Source organism: Grammomys surdaster, unplaced genomic scaffold, assembly GCF_004785775.1.
Source record: "Grammomys surdaster isolate TR1022 unplaced genomic scaffold, NIH_TR_1.0 254, whole genome shotgun sequence".
NCBI lineage: Eukaryota > Metazoa > Chordata > Mammalia > Rodentia > Muridae > Grammomys > Grammomys surdaster.
In genome coordinates, this window is record NW_021604695.1 from 299443 (window position 1) to 325494 (window position 26052).

The 26052-nt window shown below is 44.3% G+C and overlaps 1 protein-coding gene across 1 annotated transcript; it reads right to left on the reverse strand.

Annotated features, from left to right (window-relative positions):
• Positions 1–2432: 2432 nt before the first annotated feature.
• Positions 2433–25033, reverse strand: Aar2 (AAR2 splicing factor). The gene is made up of 4 exons (XM_028775287.1): positions 24987–25033; positions 21274–22074; positions 16663–16892; positions 2433–3727 (listed from the first exon to the last, which is right to left on the reverse strand). The coding sequence occupies exons 2-4, from the start codon at positions 22028–22030 to the stop codon at positions 3560–3562; spliced, it is 1155 nt and encodes a 384-aa protein (XP_028631120.1). The 5' UTR covers positions 22031–22074; positions 24987–25033; the 3' UTR covers positions 2433–3559.
• Between the last annotated feature and the right edge of the window lie 1019 nt (positions 25034–26052).

The following is a 26052-nucleotide window of genomic DNA, read 5'->3' on the forward strand; positions in this document are numbered from 1 at the left end:
TAGTTCCTTTCTAATCTGTGCTCAGAAACTACCCCATTCAAACGGAAGCATCTCCACTTACACTGCTAGGACCCTCAACTACTCATCTTGCTCTTCCACAGTCCACAGCGGGAGACCAGGGCTTTGGGAGAGAGAGACCTGAGCTAGCACCAGGACCCAGACTTTGGCCACTTCACAGCAAGAAAGATCTAGATGGGTTTAATGGGACTAAGCCTGCCCAGGGGAGACACAAGATCTAAGTGAGATGTTTGTAGTCAGCAGGAGATGGAAACTATTAAGGACTACAAGGGAATGAGGATTCCTCTGCAGTTCAGGTGAGCATTGCTGTTATCTGGAAGTGTGACTCAATGTTGGTTTTGACCATGGCTGTTTCGTCACTTCAGCAGGGGATGGTATCTCAGTTAAGCCAATGTCTGATGAGTTAGTGAGCCCAGCATGTCACAGTGCCCTGGGAATATTAAATAATATTTATAAGGGATGACGTTGGGGACATAATTACTGACAGTAAGAGGCAATCAACAGCAGGGAAGTCTTCCACTGTTCAAGTGGTGAGACGTGACAGCTAGGCTCAGAGGAAGAAGGGGTTGTTAAGGAGGCCGGCAGGAGGGTTTGGCAAGTCATTGCTGCTGCTGGTTCTGTTAATAGGATAACCCAGCCTTGCAAATAAGAGTCGAACCCCAGGAGGCCTGCATTTGAGATCTGGAAACCAGGGCAGGTCTTGCCAATGGCCTCACTTCTGGATGTGCTGAAACTGGAAAAAGAGTTCAGAGATCAGCTATCCTGAGGATTCTACTTTGATGGCTTCTCTTCCATAAACACTGCATGCTTTCAGTAATAATTACCTTGTTTTCAGATTCCTTATTCATCACACAGGATGATGGAGTTTAATCCCATAGGCCCACATGGTCGTGAGAGAAAGTCAATTCCTGAGAGTTGTCCTGACTTCCATTTGCATGTAAATGCATATAAACATGTAAAAAGAGAGAGTGAGATAGAAAGACAGACTGACACACATTCACACAGAGGGACATGCGAAGACTCAAAGTTCTATCATTTCTGTTTTGAACATTTCAGGCCCCAGACATACTGCCTTGTATAAATGTAATTTCCATTCCGAAATTTGTAATAATCCAGGGACAACTTTTAATACTTGGAGGAACCTGAAAATTTTTTATCAGAACCCCCAAATCTATATATAGAAGCTAACTCTCTTCTATATAAGGAGACTTAAGCCCCCCCAAAAAAGTTTATCCAAGGTCACATAGCTGCTAGTCAACAAAGCCAAGGCCTGGACCCGAGGACGGGATAGAAGGGAAGACTGTCTTACACACAAACGGGCAGCGAAGGGAAACCATGGCTGTGACACAGACTGAGAGTGGGTGCCCGGAAGCACAGGCTTGACTCCTGTCCTTGATGCTGACTGCTGTGTGGCCCTGGACAAATGATGCGCTCTGAGCTCATCTTCATACAAGCCAAATGGGGATGACTGACAGCTGGACTCCGGCACATGGTTTGCTGTGAGCATTTTTAAGCAGCAGCTTCTCTTGTTCAACCCAGCTTAAGCAGATACAGAGAGGGGCATCTGAGGAAACCTAGGCACACTGGGGGAACAGTCCAACGTCAAGGTGCTGTCTTCAGAATGACCATGGGAGGGACCTTTTGTCCCAGAGGTGCTGCTTGCACCACGTATGTCAATGACAATGTCACTCAAAAAACAACAAACAAAAAAACAAATGTATCTCAGAACTAAAGCTCTTATATCTGTGTGGAGTGCGATGGGGATCTGCACTTTGACAAGTGTCCCACCACAAACCACTGCTTCTGAGGGCACATTACAGGTGGTCCTTGTTTGTCACCCCATGGATCTGCCTATGCTGGGTACTGCATGTAAGTGGAAAGCTTGTGGTCTGGTCTCCTTCCCCCAGCACACTGTGTTAGTGAATGTGTGGTGTATTCCTAAGACCCTAGGCTCGCCCAGCCTCTGCAGCACTTTGATTACTGGTGTGCACTGCTGCCCTGGCTTTCCTTGAGTTCCGGGGATCTGAAGGTCCTCATGCCTTTATACCAAGCACTTTACCCATTGAGCCATTTCCTCAGCCCCAGGCACAAGGTTCGTACACACTGCAGCCCATATCAGAAATTCAACTGTTAGGATCTGCACTTTTAACACAGTCCCCAGGTACTTGTGATGAGTGGGCTTTGTGGGAAAAAAGGAATAGCAATTCTCATGAGGTGAAACTTCAGGTTAATGTAGAGCTACAGGTCGTGTCTCTCTGCAAACAGGCAAAGCTGGCTGGTTGCCTTCTCCAGAGACTGCAGGGAGTGAGCAGGGTCTTCTGGGTGGGTTCTGCAGGTAGGTGTGTTGTCTATGGACAACAGCTTGGCTACTTGGGAACCGAGCAGATTAGCTGTAAGAGACTCACACAGGGGGATTAGTCCCAACTCAAAGACTTTTAATGTACATTGTGCTCTTGGAAAAACATCTCCAAGGAAACAAGAGGAACCAAAAGTCTTAAACAGCAGGACTCTCAGAGGCCTGCTGTGAGCTCTAGCCTCAGAAGAGGATTCCAAAGTGCAGCAGAGAGCCTGAGGTCAGGGTGCAGGGCCTGGGAGCCCTTCTTGAGGCAGAACTCTGCCCACACTGCACAACGGGTGTGCCTTCAAGACTCCCTAACACTGGAAACGTGAAGGCACTCATGAGAATCTCACAGCAGGGCTGGGGACAGTTAAGCTACCCAGCTATCTCCATGGCTCCGAAGAAAAGACCCAGACTTTAACAGGGCCAATGAAGCAGGCTCAGAGCAAGAACCTCTCCTTTTGTTGTTGGTTTCCATGTCATCAGAAGAGTCATGGTAGCCTTAGTGAGAAACGGGGACACACGGGAGGCTTCCACGTCTTGCTTCAATGTGAGGCTTCAGGATGACAGTGACAGGAGATCCCACAGCCAGCAGCCGACTCAGGCATCAACCGCTGCGGCTTGTGCCAGAAGGAGGTGTGGGAGATGAAGCTGGCCACCTGCCAGACTCAAGCCACCATCATCCTTGCCCCAGGCTAGGCTCCTGAGAGGCCAGTGGCCGGAGCTCTGGCAGGTGTTCTCCCAGTCAACCAGGAGCAGGCAGAAATGCTATATAAACCACATTCAACTTCAAACCTACATTTAACTTGAAAAACTCACTGACTTAATACCACAGACCCTAGGGTGGATCTGGTTTCTTTCCACTTTTAAGCAGCTATGGAATAAGCAGCCAGCTCTTATGGATTTAATGTTCATTTTCTTGTTGTCAGAAGGAATTAGACTGTTGCTGGGGCAGGCTTCATCTCGACCTCTTTTTTTTTTTCCCCCCTTTCTGAAATTCGGTGGCAGGGCCAGGCTACAGGGAAGCACAAATGGCCAGTTTTGTAGCAAAGGAATGTATTTACTGGTGAACACAGGTTCTGGCTCCATTTTTGCAAGACCTGACTGGATCACTGCACTGGAGGGTTCCAAGACAGATGAATGGGGGAGATGTTGGATTATAGCCATAAGGGAAGGGGTCTCCCATGGCTTGAGGGTCTGCAGTTAGGCCGTCTCGATGCCCTCAGGGAGCTCCACCACCACTGGGGCACAGTCCTCTGGCTCTGAAGTAAAGTCCCAGCGGAACTTCTTTGTCAGGTGGGCTTGGAACTTCTCTGCTTTCTTCCTCAGGGTGGCTTCCACAGCTATACCGCAGGCAGACGAGAAGAACACCTACAGACAACAGAGGCTAAGTTACTCCTGAGAACAGGGGGCCAAGAAAGCTGTGGAATTTTCCTCCCAGTGTTCAGCTCTCTGGGGCAGTAGATCAGCTGCTGCTGGCACCGTCCCAGAACACCTGCTCTGCACCCCCCACCCCAAACCAAGACGGAAGACATTGGAACAGGACTGGAATGGAAAATTACCATGCTGTCACAGATCCCCCGTGACAAGTAAGGCCACTAGAGTTACCACTACAGCCCCACCTGGGGTGGGATGGGGTATGGAGATCTACAGGGCACCCGGGCAATAACATAGAAGATAACAGAGTATCCCAGGTGTTGTAAGAAAAGTTTGGGGAGACCGAAAGCCTTTGGATCCCATACAGTCCTAGGCCCTCAGCCAACAAGGCTGAATTGCTACTCTGATCTTCTAAGTCGGTCATAGACTGCCAGTTTGAGGCTTCCATTTCTCTCAAAAGGTGTCTTTAATGTTCATTTAAAAAGCATTGCCATTGTTGAAATCGTGGTAAAACAGTTGCAACTACCATTTAAACTATTTTTAAGTGGTTAGTGTCAATATGTGAATTCCCACTGTGCAGACATTACCAATCTCAGCTTTAGAAACTTCATCTTCTCCAACTGACACTCTACCTACAACACACCAATTCCCTCTCATTCCCTTCCCCTGGCATTTGGCAACACTGTTCTACTTTCTGTCTTTGTGAATCTGACTAGAGAAGAATCATAGCATCTGTCTTTTTGTGGCTGGCTTTTATCACTTAGCACGTCTTCAAGGCTCATCTGTGTTGAAGGACACATTAGAATCTCCTTTCTTTTAAAAAAGAGCTAGACATGGTACTGCACACCTGTAATCCCACCACTCAGCGGGCTGAGGCACAGGGAATTCAAGCTCAAGGCCAGCCTGGGTTACACAATAAGACCCTGTCCCTAAGCTTCCCCACCCCCAATTCATATACACTTGTAAGCTGGCATATTTGTGTGGATAATATATGATACATACACATATATTTACCTTCTAAAAGGTTTTTTTTGTTTTGTTTTTATTTTTATTTTTTTAATTTTATATTCACCATTGCTCTCTTCAGACACTCAAGAAGAGGGCATCAGACCCCATTACAGATGGTTGTGAGCCACCATGTGGTTGCTGGGAATTGAACTCAGGACCTCTGGAAGAGCAGTCAGTGCTCTTAACCACTGAGCTATCTCTCCAGCTACCAAAAGGGCTTTGTTTTGATTTCTGTATATCTGTGCCTCTGTGTGTGAGCATACCCATACTCACAGAGGTGCCTGTAGAGGACAGAAGTGGGTGTGGAATGCCCTGGAGCTAGAGATATAGGTGGCTGTGAGCTGCCTAACATGAATGCTGGGAACTAAACCCAGATCTTCAGCAACTAAGCCGTAATCCACCTCTTCAGCATCTGGTAGCCCACATTTTGTTTGCCATTCACCTGTCAATGACCATTTCTGTATTTTAGGTATTGAGAATAAAGCTTCCATGAATATAGCTGTACAGACACTTGAATCCCTGCTTTCTGTTATCTGGGTGAAGACCCAGACATGGAACTGCTAGACCTCACGACAGCTCCCCCTTACAGGACACAGGGTCTAACCACAGCACATCGCTGCCGGCAGGACACAGGGGTCCAACCACAGTACGTCGCTGCCGGCAGGACATGGGGTCTAGTTTCCCTGCAGCCTGCTCAGTGCCTCTTCGCTTTGCTTATTTACTTATCCTTGGACAGCAGCCCTTCGTATAGGTTTGATAGCTATCTTGGTGTGATTTTGATTTGTACTTCTCTAATGATCAGTGATGTTAAACATCTCTTCATGAGGTTATTGCATATTCTGTATATTTTCTTTGGCCAAATGTCTACTCAAGTCCTTTGGCTGTTTTTAAGTTGGGCTGTTCAATTGTTGAGCTATATACATTCTGATACTGAGCTGTTACTCTGATGTCCCCACGAACTGTTTCAGTTAATTCAAACATGTATAAAGAACAGAACAAATTTTTTTTTTTACACATTTGAAGGTTATTTCAGTTCCTGAGAATAATAGAAAGCCTACTACTTCTTAACCTTACTGTTCTCAAGGAAGTTTCAGACAATCAAACTGTACTTCCTCCATGCTCTGAGAAAAATACATCAAAATGTGGTTTTATTATTCATTTTAATTAATTAATTAATTAATTAATTAATTATTTTTTAAAAGACAAGGTCTTACTATGTAGCCTTGACTGGCATGGCCTTGAGCTCAAAGAGATCAGCCTGTCTCTCCCTTCCAAGTGCAGGAATTAAGGGCATGTGCCACTACCCTCACCTCAGCATGCATACTTTCAGGATATGGGGTGGAAAGGTATTCGGTTACCCAGAAGGGAATACAAAGGTTTTTGTCTGCCACCCGTTACCCTACAGGCCTAGTACAGACCTGGCCACCCGGCAAGGGCAGAGCAACTATGATTCAGTCTCTTCCAGTTGTAGCTGGTCTATACACCACTTGGTTTAGGGAGCTTGTCTGACAAAGGCAACAGACAGACTGCAGCTGATTCCAAGTGGCAACACCAACTTCTCCACCGGAATGGGATCACAACTACAACAGCAAGCCAGAACAGTAACTTCTTGGAGCACTGTATGATCTGGGTAGTAAAGCTCCTGTGTGCTTCCCTGAGCCTAGGGTTACCTCAATCTCACTGAAATTTGACTGACCTCGGCCAAGAGAAAAGCAATCCAAAATAGTGGCTCTCTCACACCTGCATTCTGGTCTCCTGGTATTCTAACATAAACATTGTTTAATGCACAGAAGAATGAAGATGACCGTGGGCTCAGAGACAATTTATTTTTGGCTCTTTTGCACAGTTCCTGGCACTGAATAATTGTTCATTATGTGATGGCGCTAGAGATGACCTAAGATGAGCTTGCATACTAGGCCCCAGACCTCTGCTGGCTAATGTGACTTGGAAAGGCCTAAGCTGAAACGAATTGCTGTGAACTCTGTTCCTCTAGCATTGGGTCTGGCTTTCCTCACGGCATCTCATACTGTCTTATGTCACAGTGGTTTAAGCCTTCAATAGTAGGGAATGAATCCTAATTACCAGTGTGTCCAGCACAGCATATCACCCAGAGCCTGGCACAGAGTCAGGTAGGGCCCCAGGATGCTAACCAAACAGAAACAACAACACACATATTTAAACTGTTGCACTTGGCAATAGCCGGAAGTGAGAGGCTGGAATAAGCTGCACTCAGAATCATCACCCACCTTCCCCTCTTTTGAACACGCCTGAGAATAAAATCACTAGTAGTGGGTACGAGCAAAGTCTTCTCTATTAAGCTTCTAAGTAGAAAGGTGTTTTGTCTTTGTTGTTATTTAAATCTTTACTACAAGCCTGGTGGGCTGGAGAGCAGCAGGTAACTACTCCCATTATACAGATCTTTACTACAAGCCTGGGAGGCTGGAGAGCAGCAGGTAACTACTCCCATTACACAGATGAGGGTGCTGGGTCACTACACCGTGCTCACATGAGCTGACTGAGCTGGGATAGTCACTCTTAGAATTCCTCCACCACAAGTTTCTTCTATCTCCACAGAGTAAACACATCCTTCATCCTAAACTTTTAATCCTGTCCTGTCCTGCCCTGTGGATGCTTCTGCAATGGATGCCTTTCTGGTCTCCAGAATCGGGGCCCTAGAACCACAGTGACTGCCATTTTTAAATACCAACCTTACTGAAGTATACCTCCACACAATTAAACGTTCCCGTGGCACTGTCTGCCTCACTTGGGTTAACAGCCATAACTCTGCACCCAGTGGACGATTATACATGGGTACTGGCTCTCTTTCCGAATCTACTCAGCCAGGAGCCTCTGTGAATTTGTTGAGGCCTCACCACACTTAGGTCTCAAAACAGGTTGGTTACCCTTAAAAATGCTCTGGTGTTGCCCTTGGACAGTCAAACCCTTCTTTTCCCCACCCCTACTCCAGGCCCTACCCCCTACTTTTTTTATATATATAATTTTACAAACTTAAAAAATTAATTTGTTTTTGTCTAAGATACTGTCTCAGTACATAGTTTAGAAAGGCCTTGAATTCACTATGTAGCCCAATTTTCAGTTCTGCCCCAGCTTGTTCCCAAGTGCTGGGACTACAGGTATATGTTACCATACTCTGCTTGATGATTCAAAACCAATCCAAATAATCGGGCCGGGCGGTGGTGGCGCACGCCTTTAATCCCAGCACTTGGGAGGCAGAGGCAGGAGGATTTCTGAGTTCGAGGCCAGCCTGATCTACAGAGTGAGTTCCAGGACAGCCCGGGCTACACAGAAAAACCCTGTCTCAAAAAACAAAAAAAAAAAAAAAAAAAAAAAAACCAATCCAAAAAAGATGTTTAAGAGTATTTAGTTAGGGCTTGGGATACAACTTAGTAACACAGTGATTACTTAGTACTTGTGAGGCCTTGGGCTCAATTTTGAGTGACCCTCCCTCCTGCAGGGGATATTGAGGGGGGGCATTTATTCAAGCAATAATTTATCCTTATTTTGTTAATTTTTCTGATTAATTCTACACTTTCTTTAGAAAAATTAGTAATCATCTAGTTACTTTACTCCCTAAGGTAAAATCAAGTAAAGATTTCTAACAGCATGAAAAAATGAATCATCTTAATTTTGGCTGATTAATCTTGGATATTGTTTTTAAAATACTTTTAAAACAGGATGATCACATTTTGCAAATGAATGCATTTATCTAAAATAAAAAACATGGGCCAGGCAAGGTGGTGACACACGACTTTAGTTCCAGCACTCAGGAATCAGAGGCAGGTGGATTTGTAGGTTCAAGGCCAGCTTGGTCTATAGAGTGAACTCCAGGCCAGGCTAGAATACATAGTGAGATCCTATCTCAAAACAAAACAAAACAAAACAAAAGCCTCCCAAGCCCAAATAAAATGAAAATAAAGTACCAACACTTTAATTATTAAATCTATTATGAAATTGAAAAAAGAAAAAAACAAAACAATCCCAGAACTCCAGTCATAAACGTGAATGCTTTTTAAAAAGCAAAGTTTGGTGGCTGCACAGTGACTATACCACAGAGGATAGCTGAGCCTGTCTTATCCTGATTTTTTTGGCTAGTCCAAAAAAGAAGCTTCCTTAAAACAACCACAAAACTGCTCAAGTGGCTGACTTAAAAGGAAACCGTCCAGAAGAACAAACACTGCTGTCTCTGTAACTGATGTGGATTTAGAGACAAGACAACCACGGCCGTGATGAGTGAGAGAGCGAAAAGCTCTAGGAATCACTGCTGCACAGTTTCTGTGTAGTCCTGACTGTCAAGGAACTTGTTATATAGACCAGGCTAGCCTGGAACTCAGAGATAGCCCCTGCCTCTGCCTCCCATGGAGTGTACCAGCACACCTGGCCTCATGTCTTTAATTTTTTTTCTAAAAATTGCATTTATTTAATTTATATGATCACACATGCACATAGCATGCATGTAGAGTCAGAAGACTTTCTACCATGTAGTGTCCTGAGATCAAACTTAAGTCAACAGCCTTGGTGGTAAGCACCTTTACCTGCTGAGCTTTCTCTCCAGCTGCAATCATGCCTTCCAAGGTCAATTCAGAAAATGTGGGCTGTTGTGACTGGAGCTAGGACTATGTATAGGAGCTCTCCTACAATGGGCTTCAGATCCAAATCTCAGCCTTGTCATCCCTGGTTCTGAGTGTGAACAAAAACATAAAGCATGTACCACCTATATGATGCAATTGTATACCTAAGGTCTTGCATTGTTTTGAGGGCTAAGCAATGCATGTTAAGAATACAAAAGCCACAACCAATGGCAGAAGGAGGTAGACAAATTTATCTATTAGAAATGTTTACGATATGAAGTTGGAAAGATGGCTCAGTGGTTAAGACCACTGGTTTCTCTTCCAGATGATCTAGGTGTGGTTCCCAGCACCCACATGGTAGCCCGCAACAGTCCATAGCTCCCAGTTCTAAAGAATTTGACATTCTTTTCTGGTCTCCGTGGGCACTAGGCATACAAGTGGTGCAGAAACATACATGCAGGCAAAACACTCAGACACATTAATTTTTAAAAGTTTACTATAAAAGCATTATAGACAGTATTGAGAGCGGGGATGTAGCTAAGTTGGTACTTTCCTCACAAGGACAAAGTCCTGGGTTCCATCCCCAATAACATATATACTACCTGCACATGGTGGCACACGCTAGTAAACCTGGCACTTGGGAGGTAGAGGCAGGAGGATCACAAGTTAAAGATCATGCACATCTACAGTGAGCTTGAGGCGAGCACAACATTAGAGCTCACCCATCTCAAAAATAAGACAAAAAACTAAAACCGAAACAAAACCCAAAAACCCTCTGAATAAACTGACTGTTGGAGACAGCACCCAGAACAGTGATCAGGCGTGACACGTGCCCACAGTGCATCTACAGCGATAACAGAACAACAAGATCCCAGGCTGTGTGACTGTGCCTGAACACTGTGCAGTCAGCAGCCACAACTCTTTCCAACACGCTATTAATTCCAGATTATCTTTTCATTGACTTTAAGGAAATTATGATGAGCTAAGTTGCTTTAAATGAAAGGAAAAAAGTTCCTTTGTAAAAGAAATCATTTTCATTGGCGCCAAATCCAAAGGATTTGTAAGAGCCTGCTGTGCTGATTCAAGTGTCCCACATTGGGAGGCTGGAGGGAAAATCAATGGCTGAGGCCGTTTACCGGGCTGATTTTATCCATGCTACTATGGCTGCCCTCAATATCTGTAAGCACTTACACACACACACACCAGCCCTCTCCATGGACAGTAGACATTTACGTTCCTAAGCAAGGAAGCCAGCTTCACTGGACTAGCTGGGGAGAGGGTAGACTGCTGAGGAAGCTTTTAAGGCTTGATTGTAAAATGATTTCTTTTACAAAGGAACTTTTTTTTTCCCTTTCATTTAAAGCAACTTAACTCACCATAATTTCCTTAAAGTCAATGAAAAGATAATCTGGAATTAATGGTGTGTTGGAAAGAGTTGTGGCTGCTGACTGCACGGTGGTCAGGCACAGTCACACAGCCCGGGAAATCACACAGTTACCAACTCCCCAAGTGAGCGCCTCTGCGTGGGGACCAGATCCCATTGCCAAGACAGCTCATCACAAAAAGTTCTGTAATATCCTAGTCCACACTGTGCCTTTTGAAATATCAATATCCCCCACATAAAGCTCTGCTGGAATCCCTCAAGCCTCTCAAATACTAACCCCAGTCATAATCTGTCATTCCCTTTTTGATGTATCAAAAGCCCTTTATAATACTTTACTGTTTCTTTTTATGCCTTTTTTTTTATTTTCTGAGACAGAGTTTCTATGTACACCTGGCTGTCCTGGAACTTGCTATGTAGACCAGAATGGCCTGGAACTCAGATATGCCTGCCTCTGCCTCCCATGTGCTGGAATTAAAGGCATGTGCCACTACTGTCCAGCTCAGACTTTATTGTTTATACATGTATTTGCATTGTCAAAGGAATTATAAACACTTTACATGTGAAAAAAACAAGCAGTACCACAGGTCAAATGTCAAATGTTAGGTGTTGACTAGGTGTTGAAAATGACCAATGAGAAAAAAACTGCAGGCTTATGGCTTGGGGAAAACACTGTATTAACTTCAAGAAGCACAACCCTTGAGAGGCAGAGACAAGGGATGGCTTCACACAGAGAGAGTACAGGCAAGGACATGGCAGGCTGAAGGTTCTGTCTAGAAGGCACGAGATATGGATGTAAAGTTTCAGTTATATGAGGTTCCAGAGAACAATTCTAAAAACAAGCTTACAGTCAATACTGCTTTGAACATCTCCAAATGTGCTAAGAGAGGAAACCAGACTCAGAGGATGTGCTTTTTATAATTAAAAAGCGGAAGACTAGGAACAGTGCTCATGTGTATGTTCTAGCTGCTTAGACTGATAGAATCACTTATGCCCAGGAATTCAAGGCCAGTCTCAGAAGCAAAGCAAGATCCCATCTGAAAAGAAAAGAACAGAACAGAAAAGAAAAGAAAACGTATGGAACACCATGGCCTGTCTGGGGCTTGCCGTGAGCAAACCACAGCCACCACCTTGATGGAAGAAAACAGAAGCTGGAGAAGAGGCCCAGAGCCCAGTAACAAGGAGCCTTAGGGCCAACGTTGGTGCGCTTACACTTCCTAGGCATAGGGGAGCCACCAAGAAATGGGATCAGAGCTACATTTTGGAGCGACAAAGGCAGCAGTGTGGGAAGCAGATGGCTTAATGGAGGTAAGCCTGGGGCTGACAAATGCTGATGCAGTCTAGGAGAGACCAGAAAGCCTGGGCTATGACCACGGTACGGGGGCAGGTCTGTAACACCACTCCAGGAGTTCTTCAGTAACTCATCTCTTTATTTCCTGCTGTCAGGGACTTTTGACATTCTTGTTCAAGTATATTCCTACTCTTAGAACAAAATCATGTATGCAGCAAATGGTCAGTTAGTACTCCTAAGTCGACGAACCCTTGAGGACAGGAACCCTAGCTAAGTCTTATTGTATTCCTCGACAACTGCAGTGGAAGGCTGTACATAATGTTCAGTAACATTTACTGGTGAGGTATTTTAAAGGCATATATCCTGAACATTTTCAAATAATGACAGAAGCTGGTATAACTCAGTAAGTAGAATGTGAGGCCCCGTGTTTTATCCCCAGTGCCCCATAAACTGGGTGTGTTTGGCACACACTTGTAATCCCAGGACTTGGAAGGTAGACAATGCAGGATCTAAAATTCAAGGTCGTTCTTTGCTACAAAGGGAGTTTGAGGCCAACTAGAGCTAGAGATTGTGTCTAAAAATAAAAAGCCCCAAACAACCAAATGACATTAAGTTTCTTGTTCAGAGAACTTTTCAAACTCTCAGCCCTGCACAACCCACATGGGCATCGAGCAATCCAGCTGGGCCCTTGGTATTTTTTGCAGATCACTGATGCAACACAGGCTGGAACACCACGGCCTTCCTGTGCTTATGTGACAGCATTCGCTCACATCATGAGGACAGTACCTCATTCCCTGCCTGCACCATTTCCCATGGCTGCAGCCACCAACAGAGGCAAGTTAGCACTTGATGACTGGGCCTGGCAGCCCAGTGACCTGTGAGGAGGGTCCCCATAGAGGTGGAATAAAGATTTAATTTGTCTGTTCCGCAAAGAACAGAAAGGGCAGTTTAATTCTTCTGAAGAAGAACACAACAGGCTCAAGCCATCACTTGACAGATCACCAGTCACAAGGCCTCCAAACGCCAGTTTCCAGGCAACTGCCTGCTGCCTAACTACAGAGACTCTTCCAACAGCATGGTGGCTCTGGAAGAGTGTTCTGTACCTTCCGAGAAACAACATCCACATGATTTTTTGGGGGGGTGGAGTGGGGGAGCTGTATTCAGTATTAACTTTTTTTCCAGTGCTGAGACCTAGGGCCTTGAAATTGTTAGGCAACCACTTATCAGGTTTATTTCTTCATTTGAAGAACGAGAATGATCTGGTCTGTCCAATAGACACATGTGATGGTCAATCTCAGGTGCCAACCTGATAGAAGCTAGAATCACCCGGGTGTCAGGAGCCATAATGGGACAAGCTAATAATTAGCAGTTGATCATCCTGAAATGCTTGCCTCGGATTATTATATAATCTGTGACAAGTGTGCCCCATTCAGCAAGCTGTGGCGGACGTATTTTAGGAAAGATCCTGCTATTAATATGCCTTTCCTATCATTATTATTAATAAACATATGTAACAAACACTAAGCAATAGCACACCCCTTTGGAGCAGATCTCTGCAGACCCACGAAGATGTACTGTCTTGTACTGATGCTATATAGACAAACAGATGACTTCTTAAGTCTTAATGATGATCCTATAAGAATTCCTAAAATTATATCAATGATTATTTAGCTCTTTTTATAGTGGGACCGGTATTACGTCCCTTTCTGATAGTCAAGGCTGCAATGAGAACTCTGCTAGTCTCCCGAGTGTCATCAGTTAATTTACCCTTAGATAGTAACCAGACTCTCTCCTGCTCAGAGCACATTCCAAAGTGGTTGTAAAACAATTAACCAAGGGTCAAAGGGAACTCATGATTTATTATAGGTACTAGGACAAAAGAGAAAATATTGCCTGGGTTTATCTATACAAAACTTCACTAATTTCTTATAGTTTTAAACCCTCAGTGAACCTGTGGAGCTAGACAGGTGATGAGTGTTTAGCCAGATAATTACTCCTAATGGATATAAACATTATCTGTTGTAAACTTCTGCTTCAATTTATGATTTGAATTTTGGTGTGAACTTGTGATGAACTTTGTAACATGTGATCAGGTACTCTGAATGATGTATAAGACAAAGGGATGTTCATTAGCAGTGCCGTTTCTTCTCTCTCCACTCTCTCACTCTCTTCCTTCTCTCTCTCTTTACTCTCCTCTTTCTCCTCTCTCTCTCTTCCCTTTTCTCCCTCTTCTTTCTTCCCTGCTTAGAATCTCTCCACTTAGAATTTTTTCCTTTGTTAGAATTTTTTCCCTTTCCCCACTTAGGACCTTTCCACTTTGTCTCTTAGATAGCTTTCATAGGAAACTTTTTTTTTTTTTTTTTTTTTTTTTTGGTTTTTCGAGACAAGGTTTCTCTGTATAGCCCTGGCTGTCCTGGAACTCACTCTGTAGACCAGGCTGGCCTCGAACTCAGAAATCCGCCTGCCTCTGCCTCCCAAGTGCTGGGATTACATAGGAAACTTTTTACACTTAGTAATAAACTATAACATCTTTAAGTGCCTTTTCTTCCTGTGACCTCAAACTAACAGACCTAAGTTAGAGCCTGGCAGCATCTGCAGAGAGAGTAGTACTAAGGCTATTTGCCTAACTCTCTGCTATCCTTAGACTGAGGTTTTAAGTGCCAGAAACTGCAGTTTCTGGCCTCAGAGATCAAACAGATAGCAGGTCAGCTACAGTAGACTAGTAAGTAAACTTTAGTAATGTAGAGAAGTAAACCTTATTATACAGCAACCTTAAATATCTCGTAAGACCAAAGTCTTACCCCAATCTCATAAGACCAAATCTTACCCCCACCGACGCTCTTCCAATTCCTATCCCCCTCTGCTGCCTCAAGAAGAACCAACAAGGAGGAGAAGAAAGAAGATCACCTTCTCCTCCCACCAAGCTGGGACTGGCTCCCAGCACCCAGGCATGCCTGTGGGGATTTTGTTGATTAGGTTAACTGAGACGCAAAGATCCACCCAGTAGTCCGTAGGCTAGGATCCTGGAATGTAGAGAGAAGCAAGTGAGCTAATCACAGGCATATACCACTCTCTGCTTCTGCGCTGTGGAAGTCATGGGAACGGCTGCCTCAAACGCCTGCAGCTGGACTACACCACTACAGTGGAATGAAACTTTGAACTATAAGTTCAAAAATAAAATAAAGCTAATTCTCCTTTATGTTGCTTTTATCAGGTTATCTTATCACAGCAACGGAACAAGTAATTTAGACATCATATAACACAATAACTATGGTATCTGCTATTTAGTTTCTTCCGTGGGAATGAGAGAAGTCAGACACCATCTTGCATGGAACTGGCATTATGGGGCATCAGATGCAGGAGAAGAGACACATTGCTGGCACAGGAGCTATGGGAACAGACAACTAGCTGCTTCTGTCTCTGCAAAACCTAAGAAAGTTATAAAATGTGAGTGACAGAGGCGGTCCCAAGTATATAAAGGAATGGAATCTGTTTGCCAAGGGTGAAAATAGTACAGGATGAAGATTCTAACTTGTTTGAAGCTCTTTCCCTAATTACCACTCATAATGAAAATTTAATTGCCAAGTTAAAAGCAAATTTTACTGTTTCTGTCAGAGAGTCTCTGCAGAAACTGGCACATTTTGTTTGAACAGGAAATCAAAGTTGCTTTAATGCTTAAATGAGATCTGAGGAGCTGCAGATGTTTCCTTGGGAATAACGAGCTTCAAAACTCGGCCTCACTAGGCTGCATCAACACAACTTCAGCAAGAACCACAAGCTGGCGCCCTGGCTTACTGCGGTTTATCCCTGGGTTCAAGCCTTGGAACTTCATGTGCTTGGTAATTGTAAGTGGGGTCTAGAGAGAGGTTCTTAGCTCACTGGGTAGTGCTCTTGGGAAGCATTAATGTAGCAATAGTGGGATTCTTTGGTTGGTTTTTCACAGAAGTTGACCTCACCGTAGGTCCACCAGGTCTTAAGCTCTGAGCCTCCAAAACCAAGAGCTAAATACACCTCTGCTGGGGCTGTGGATAGTTCTTCATTTAAAAGCACTCACCGCTGGGGCTGGAGAGATGGCCCAGCAGTCAAGAGCACTGACTGCTCTTCCAGAGGTCCTGAGTTCAATTCCCAGCAGCCACATAGTGGCTCATAACCATCTGTAATAGATCTGATGCCCTCTTCTGGAGTGTCTGAAGACAGCTACAGTGTACTCACATACATAAAGTAAATTGCTCACTGCACAGCATGATGACCTGAGCTTAATCCTCAGAACGCACAAGACTCCACATGTGTTCTGACCCCCACATGCATTCCATGGCACATATGCCCACCCTCACATACTCCATTTAAGAAATAAAAAATAAATTAGACTGCCTCATGTATTCCCTTAGAGTAATAAAAAACTGATAACACAGCTAGGTGGCAGAGAGGATATGAATTCTGAATACCTAGTGTAGGCCCTTTGTGGGTGACATGCGGAGAGTCGGTGCAGACAGAGGCTCTCTGGCATAGAGGTGCTTAGAACACAGTGCAAGACAGAGAACTAGGAAACATCAGGACCTGTCATGGAAAACAGCAAGAAAGAAAAGGTAACCTGCCAGAGGGAGGTCTCACATGGGTGCCTTCCTGATGAACCACACGGGTATCAGCCCAGAGGACTCACCTGTAAGGTACTGGTGAGGAAGTTGTCCTGGGAGACAATGTCCACAAAGAAATCAGCAGGGATCTCACCAAGCTGGTGGTACAGGATGGAGATGAGGCTGACATACAGGGTGTGGTGCTTCACCATGGCAGTTTCAGACCGACACAGGAGGTTCAGGAGCCGTTTCCAGTGCTCAAATGCCTCATATACATTGCCCAGCAGGAAGCACACAAAGGCAAACTGGAGTTCACCTGTGAGGTACAGAGAAGGGCTAAGATCCTCAGAGCATTGAGCCCTGGCTGACACTTCCCTACATGATTTACAATGTCACCATTCACACCTTAGCAAAAACAGACCTTAGAATGCAATTCTTCATCCAACAAGTACTCAGCAAATATTTGCTGAACTGCTGTTCATATTTGCCCATGTTCAAACCATGGGCCGCCAAACTGTGGCAAGGTATTTACTCAAAATTGGGCCATAAGAGAAGAGGTAGTACTACTACGCGCCTGGGACCTTAGGAGGTGGGCCCTAAACCTGCCCATCAGAATTACTACATCTCATTAAAAGCAAAGCTGCTCAGAGTTAGAGAGGTGGCTCCAGGGTTAAAACTATTTGCTGCTCTTCCAGAGGACCAAAGTTCAGTTACTAGCACTTGCTACAGGCAGCTAACGGCCACCTGTGTCTCCAGCTGCAAGGGATGCAGGGGATGCTGTGGTCTCTGTGTGCACCTGCACTCATACAGATACCCAACACACACACACACGCACACACACACACACACACACACACACACACACAACTTAAAAATAATAAAATAAGCCAGGCAGTGGTGGTGCACGCCTTTAATCCCAGCACTTGGGAGGCAGAGGCAGGCGGATTTCTGAGTTCAAGGCCAGCCTGGTCTACAGAGTGAGTTCCCGGACAGCCAGGGCTATAAGAGAAACTCTGTCTCGAAACAAACAAACAAACAAACAAACAAACATAATAAAAATAAATCCTAAAACTTAAAAATAGTAAGTAAAGCTGCCTATTTGTCAACTTAGAGATTTTGGTGAAACAGAGATGACAGAGATGATTTGTAAAAACAAGATCAAGGTGTAATTTTTTGTTTGTTTTTTAATTTTATGTATGTGAGTACACTGTCTCTGTCTTCAGACATACCAGAGGACATGGATCCCATTATAGATTGTTATGATGGATTGCTGGGAATTGAACTCAGGACCTCTGGAAGAGCAGTCAGTGTTCTTAACAATCGTTGAGCCATCTCTCCAGCCCCTAAAGGGTAGTATTTTACAATTAACATTTGAGTCTCTGACATGGTCACCTCTTAGTGGCTACTATTCTAAGTTTCCCAGATGACATGACCGACTCTAGGGCTGGTAAAGAGCTGCCATTACACACCACATTCACAGGCCATAGCCCTATTCCTCTAGGTCATCAGGAAAGGTAGCATCTCTCTCATCTTAAGATGAGGTCAAAGGTTGTCCAAGATTGTATAGCTAATGTTTTGAATAATGGAAGAAGGCTAAAGCAGTTGATGCCAGGAAGGAGTACTTCTACAGTTTCCCGCAGCAGGAAATCCCTAAGGTCTTATTGGAGGGCTAGCCTACCAGTCAGCTTAGTTGTGTTTATTTAATCACAGGGCTCTGATTCCATCTCTGTGAGCAGCCTAGTGGCTAAGAGCATGGGCTCTGGAGCCTAACTACCTGGATTCAAATCTTAGCTCTCTCACTTAGCAGCAGTATGACCTTAGGCAAATTACTTAATCTGTTTATGCCTCCATTTCCTTATTTGAGTACTATAAAGAAGAGTAAATTACTTACTACAGTGCATGTTAAGAATAATATGAGGCACACAGCAGCACTCAGAATGCTAGTTCCTAGTCCCAATCTCCAACCTATACCTTTCTCCAACAAAGACCTAATAATCTGGAAGCCACTGTATGAGTGCAAGCCACTAAGGTTCTGCCTGGCACACAGACTACAAAGAGTGGGATGTAGTGGTTCAACCTGTAATCCCCAGCACTTGGGAGGTAGGAGGCAGGGAAATCACTGTCACTGCAAGTTCCAGGATCCTGGGTTACAAAGCAAGACCCTGACTCTAAAGAAATAAACACAGGCTGACTCGCAGATGCACTCTCTGGCTTCGAAGGTGGCCAAATTTAAGCTATGTATACATGGGCCATTAAAAAAAAAAAAGAGGACTGGAGAGATGACTCAGTGGTTAAGAGCACTGACTGCTCTTCCAGAGATCATAAATTCAAATCCCAGCAACCACATGGTGGTTCACAACCATCTGTGATGAGATCTGATGCCCTCTTGTGGGTGTCTGAAGACAGCTACAGTGTACTTACAAGTGGGGACAGGGACAGGAAGGGGGGGGAGCAGAGAGGGTGGGGCCAGAGAGAGAGGGAAAAGGGAAGGGAAAAAAAATAGAGTATCCCCTTATATGTATGGTGTTTGATCGGTTACCATTAAGGGCAGGGAAAACTAGTTCCCTGATACCAGCCTGTGGAGTCTTTTCAAAACACAGTGAAATTTTCGTTGCATAATGATTTACTTCTTTGTTTGGTTTTACCTGGTTAAACTGTGAAACTAACATAAGCTTATTTGTTTGTATTCCCAATACTAATTACTGTTATGGATTTGGAGGGGCATGTTGAGAAAGGGTCTCACTAGCCAAAGCTGGGTTGGAAGTTCTCTAGTAGGGAATTAATATAAATTTGTGAGTTTTTGCCCCGTGTAAAATTTAAACTATGATATCAGAAATAATTTCAAGGAGTTGTTACACAGATTCAAACTTGCCCTATAACAATCTTTTCATCATTCATATATAATATATATAAATATATATATTCATAATTAATTAATTCATTCATTCATTCATTTTGAAACAAGGTCCTGGCTGGCCTGGAACTCACTATGCAGACCAAGCTGACCTCAAGGTCATTGAGATCTACCTGTCTCTGCCCTCTGCCTTCCCTGTGCTGGGATTCATGATGTATGCCACCTTTGCCTGGCACAGATATATTTTGAATAATGAAATGTTTAAGAGATAAAAAACAAGATTCCTAATCATGTTTAAGCAAGAATTCAGGGTTACTCATATAACACAGTATGTCATGCATTAAATGCACCTATTAAAGATTTATTTATTTTTTTATGTGCATTGGTGTTCTGTTCAAATGTCTGTGTGAGGGTGCCACATCTTCTGGAATTGGCATTACAGACAGCTATGAGCTGTCATGTGGGTGCTGGGATTGAACCAGAGTCTTTTATTAGAGTAGTCAGTGTTGTTACCCACTGAGTCATTTCTCCAGCCCCATGATGTACCTATTAAAATGTCCATTTTATCATCAGTCCAGTCAAGGCTATAAAAAGGTCAATAACCAAACTTCTCAGCAACCTTCACCAACAGGAAGTTATATGAATGTCCTAGACAGTTTATAGACGTTAAGGACAGGCATTAGAGGTGTAACAGGGGCTGGGGAGATGCTCAGTCAGGGAAACACTTGTCTCGAAAGCACATGGACCAGAGTCAGGTCCCAGAACTGGAGTTTCTGATAATACCCCAGAGGCTAACCTCTGGCTGCCATATGTGGCATGTGCATAAACACACACAAACCGCATGCCGAATGTCTGCTGTCATTAGTATTCAGAAATAGAAAGAAGATGGCAGCTTTTCAACCAGTGAACTGATCATGCTGAGCGCTGTCAAAGGTGATGAAGTGCCTGCCTCTTACCACCCACAGAGAGGCAAATCTGGCAACTCACTCAATCCAACCCTAAACCCAGGCACCTTCAGGACAGCGCTTCTGAGGCTCTACTTACAACTGAGAACTAGTTCCACAGCTCTGGGCACTACACAGCCCTAAAGCAGGAGAGTGGTGATGGGGACCTGCTCCCAGCACAGCACACTGCTCTTTAATCTTGCTTCTATAAAAACCACATACACTCCTACAATATAACTGAACTGAAAAGACTAAAATACAAAGGACAAGTGAAATACATAAAAATACACAGGAAAAAGAGAAAAAAAAAGAAAAAAATGCACTCAACCACGAAAATAGTTATTTCTAGGTATAGGACTTAGAGTAAATTTTATTTTTATTCTGTGATAAGTACATATTATTTTAAAATTAAGAGTGCAAGCAACAATAAAACTATAACATTGAAATAAAAATAAAAGTCCTGGTCTAAGCCAGTGAAGAGAGAAACATTTTAAGAACTTAAAAGCAAACTGAGGTGTCAGGTGGAGGCTTCTAGGAACGCAGACAGATGGGGCCTGGCAACAGGAGCCTTGAGCTCGGATCTCAGTGTAACCACTCCATTGGTCAAATCCTTTCTCTCTGCAGGGGTACGCTAAGTCAGCAATTATCAAACATGGGGTTATGTGCACAGGCTCATCTAAGATGCTCAAATTATTAGATAAGACAGACAGCCAGCTGGACCCGTTATAGATCTCTTGACTTAAAGTCTCTAGGCTAAGGGTAAGGAAGCATTCTAACGACTACTAATGAGTCCACCTCCTAGCCTCCTTAAGAACACTGGGCTAGATAACCCAAGATGAGCCCTCTAGTCTAAGTACCCCCCCCCCAGCATCCTCCCCCAAAGCCTAGTTCCTTCTTACCAAGTACATCCTGGGGGTTGCCAGGGAACTGCTTGCTGAGCACAGTCTCGAGGGCATAGCTCAAGTCCATGCTGTGCCTGGTGATCTCTGCCGGTGTGGCACCTGTTGGGAACATCTGAGTGGGCAACTCTGAGAACCGGATCTCTGTCCCAGCCCTGGGCTTCATCTCAGGCAGCCGGGCTAAGCCCTCTTGGTAGCTTTTGCACTCAGTGCCGCAGAGGGGTAGGTTCTGCTCTACCCTGTCCTTGGTGTGCTTCATGGAAAGCACAGGCAGCACATCTGAGAAGGCGCAGATCTGCCGGCTCTCAGGCTGCAGCTTCTCCATGGTGGCCTCACTGATGAAGTTGGTGAGTGAGATCCATTTCTTGAGTGTACCATATGGATAAGGTCCCAGAAACTGGTCTAGCTCCGGGAGATTGGCTCTCATAGCTTCTACTTCCGCTTCTGGAGCTGGAGACAAGTCTACCTCTTCCTGAATGGCATTCCAGCGCAGGACTGTCAGCCCCCGCTGCTTCAGGCTAAGAAAGAAGCCCATTCGAGGGCCCACCTCCCTAGGATTGGCCTTGTTCACAGAGCTGTAGTGGAGGAAGTGGATGCCAGGGGGGATCATCTTTACACCCCGGAACTTGGGCCCCACCTCCCAGGAGTTGTAGTCAATGCCAAACTCTGTCCCCTTGGGCATGTTCAGAATGACCACAGTGGCTCCTTCAAAGAAGAGTTGCTTGGCTAACTCAGGATCCATCTGCATGGAAGCCATGAGGCCAGTGGAGGGTGACCAAGAGCAGGGCTCTTTTCTGTCTCCTAGAAGAGCAGAGAAGGGGTAGGGAGAAAATGAATTCATCAGAATATGGGAAAAGGCTACTTCATTTCTTGCACATTCCCTATGTCAAATATCGAATTGGATCCTGACAGAAATTAACTCTCTTTAATCCCCATGGCAACCCTGCATCTGTCTAACAGATGAGAAAATCAGGGTCAAAGAGATTTGGGGGTTTTGATTTAAGGAGCAAGAGTCTTCATTCCACCACTCCAGGGATCCCACTTAAAGACAAGCGGTCACATAGTACCCAAATGAAAACCTGCCTGCTGGTACTGCAGGCTGGTGTCCACTGCCCATCAGATGTCTCTCTCTCAAAAGCAGTGGAAGATGGAAACGGCTCAAATGGCTCATTTTAAACTAGAACAATGCAAAGTCACCTAAGCTACAATTCTACCCAAAACCTGCTACTGGAGAGTACCATAAGATCTGTCAAAGACAACCAAATCAAACCGGTTACCTAATTTCCCTTGAGCATTTAAAATTAACAAAAAGTCTGAGGAGTGGAGGAGAGCTTTCAAACTCCCTACCTTCACTCATAAAACGTCTAGTTGAAAATGAGGGAACACAAAGGGCTGCTCTCCTAGTTTAAAAACAACCTGTCAGGGTGCAGTGCTACACATCTGTATTCCCAACGCTTGCTGGACCAAGATAGAGAAATCGGGAGTTCAAGATTACCCTTGACTGCTAGAGGCTGTCTCAGAAATCAAACAATAAAAACAAACAGCTGGTGGGAAGATGGCTCATCGAGTACAGTGCTTGTCCATTACACACAAAGGATCCTTAGAACCACAAACAAACAAACAAATAAAATTCTATGAGAGGCAGAGGCAGAAGGATCAGAAGTTATTCTCAGCTACATAATGAATTGGAGGCCAGCCTGGGACACATACACAAGACAATGTCTTAAAAACAAGCACACAAACAATCACAAAACAAAACCACCAGGGTGGTCCGGGATCAAACAGCTTCCTACAGAGCCACAATCCCTTCTGAGGAGACTGACATGGCAGGTCTACAGTAAGTATTTGAGGAGAGGCTTAGATTCTTTATTTTATCCACATTTAAATTCCTTATAAGAACACTTTAATTAAAAATAAAGGGGTTGGGGGTTGCTGGCAAATACTCAGTGAGTAAAGGCTTGCCTTGTAAGCCTGACAACCTCCCTTCAATAGCCAGATCCCATAGAAAGGTGGAAGGAGAAAAGAGAACCCACAAAGTTGTCTAACCCTCACATGCTCACCCAGCATTCTACCCTCCACCTCATCATGCACTCACACACACACACAATGTTAAAGACAACTGTGTAGCAGACACTGTCTCTGCAGTATTTGTAAGAATGTTTTCAGCATGAACCAATTTAAGCCAATCAACTACTTCAACTTTTACTAAGTTGAGTACTAAGTCACTTACTAGTGCAACTGACAAACACTCAGATTACAGGCACTATACAGTGTCTTTACTGGGCCCTAAAAGAAATATCCACAGAATAAGACTACTGAAAATCAGATATTTGTATTTTACACAGAGATGACCTCAAAATTCACAAGCAGAAAAAAATCAAGTGCTTGTCGCTGTTTACTTTTATTTAAAACAAACAAAAAAAATCCTTTTACAAAAAATATTAGAGTTCGAGGCCAGCCTGGTCTACAGAGTGAGTTCCAGGACAGCCAGGGCTACACAGAGAAACCCTCTCTCGAAACCAACCCCGCCCCCCAAAAATTAGGAGCACACTTTATTGTCTTTACCTTAAAAAAAAAAAATAGGAGAAGGGACTCTAAATCAGCATTCTTTTTCAAACTGCAAGGCATAACTTAGTTAAGAAATCATTTCTACACATAGAGCTAATCTGAAATAATGGGAAAAGTTGTACGGAAACCAGAAGAGGATGCTGAATTCCCTGAAACTGGAGTTAGGGGTGGTTTTAGCACCACGAGGGTGGTAGGAACGGAGCTCAAGTCCTCTGGAAGAGCAGGCAAGTCTCTTAACCACCAAGTCGTCTCTCCAGTACCAAGAAGAGAATTTTTAAGCTATCGGAATGCCCCAAGTAACAAGGATAGGAATGGTTCCATGAAGACATGTGCTTGTATGTATACGTGGTCACAGCATGAAAGTCTTGTGACTGTAGTTCACAGTCAAAAAAGTCTGAAACATACAAATGGGATACATTCTTCACATCCCTGCAATACAGAGACACCTCTTCAGCCTATTCACCACCTTCCAAAAGCAAAGAGTACTTGGTCCTCAATGCATTCTCTATCTGGCTTTAGGGAACACACAATTCTTACGAAGACCCGAAAACGCTGCACGAATTACCCTTGGCAACTCTTCGGCTTATTTAATACCACCCCAATCCGAAAGACTGTTCCAACCAGAGAAAACACTAACCATAGCACTTTGTCAAACAATTTTTTTTTATCTTAGTAAAGCCTCTTCAACCCAGGACTAAGTCAAATGTTCCGTGATTATACTCTAGATACTTTATTGCCGTTCAATTCCAATGATAGGTGTTTAACTTTGTATTTGACTGGGGACTGTCATGCCCACAAGATGCGAGTCCTAGATCCCTAGCATATACACGAAGCTTAAAATTTTTACTTACTACAATATGCATTTAAGTAAAGCCAGGAAGCCTGGTGGGTGACTTATCGGAAGCTACACACAATTCGTTCTCTGGTTCCCAAGGTCTACAGTTATAGGGGGGAAATGTTACTCCATGGGCCCCAGAGAGCCTGACCACGGTCTCTGGTAACCGGTTCTCAGAAAGAAAGACCTCCTGAGACACCAGCTCACAAATCCATACTCCGCTGGCGCGATTCTGAGACAAGAAGCGAAGTGGCCCGATCACATATAACAAATTCAGAAGACGAAAGGAGTATCAAGAGCCGATACTCACCGTACCGCCTCACGCTCGAGCTCCGCGGAAACCGGACGGAAGCTCGGCTGCTTTGGTACCGGATAAGTGTTACGAAAAATGTGGTCCGGCGGAGCCCCGGGTCTCAGAAGAAATGGCCCGTGATTCCAGGTTCCTCACGATAAAGCACTGCGTTTTCTTCTTACTGTTTCGTTTTACTTCCTGAATTGTGAATAACGACTTTAACTAAACTATACACTTTATATCCCCGTCTCGAAACATACTCACCAACCACAATCCTTTGGTCTCAAGCAGACACGGGCTGGCCAAACCATGGTCTAGGTGTTGGCATGCAGCAGCCACGGTTAGATTGGCTCAGACACGGTTAGCTCTCTTTAGTCACATTTACTAAGCCAGTCACTCTGTCAAAAGTTCCTATTTCCTTCAAATCCCAGCGTCTAGACACATTAACCCCTAGTTTCAGAGCTAAGGCTGTTGCCTGAAGAAAGAACCAGTCCCTTCATCAGCCACCACAAGCAGTTTCTCTGGCAGTGACCACCCAGTGTTTTCCCAGCCTTACAGAATACAACAGTCAAGCTATAAATGCGCATTGAGTGAGGAAACCTGCCTGTCTTTTTCTTCTCTATTTCCTTAGAACCTAGCACACAGCCCTCACAAATGTACTGTGTATTTAATAACAAATCAAATAATGTGTATAGTAAATGACTATTTGTAAGCCTAGCTTTGTGCTGGATGGTTCTGTACATCAGAATTCCACCAAGAATCAGAGCCACTGGGAGATATATAGACACTACTTCTAATCTTTTCACTAACCATAGTAAGCTTGTTTATCTGTGAAGACAGGATTCTCAAAGGCCCTCAGTCTCTTCGTCGGGTGACTTTACCAAGACTAGCTGTGTCTACGATGGCTAACAGAGCAGAAGATAACCCCCAACTTCATTATCACCCCCATCTGCCTCTTAAGTGGCCTAACTCTAGTGCCATGACAGTTGTCAGTGGGAAAAAACCGAAAAAGAGTGCCCAAATTACTGGAAAAGCCTTGCCATTCCCAGAAAGGACACAAGTCCCTCTGCCCCTTCTACTGGCC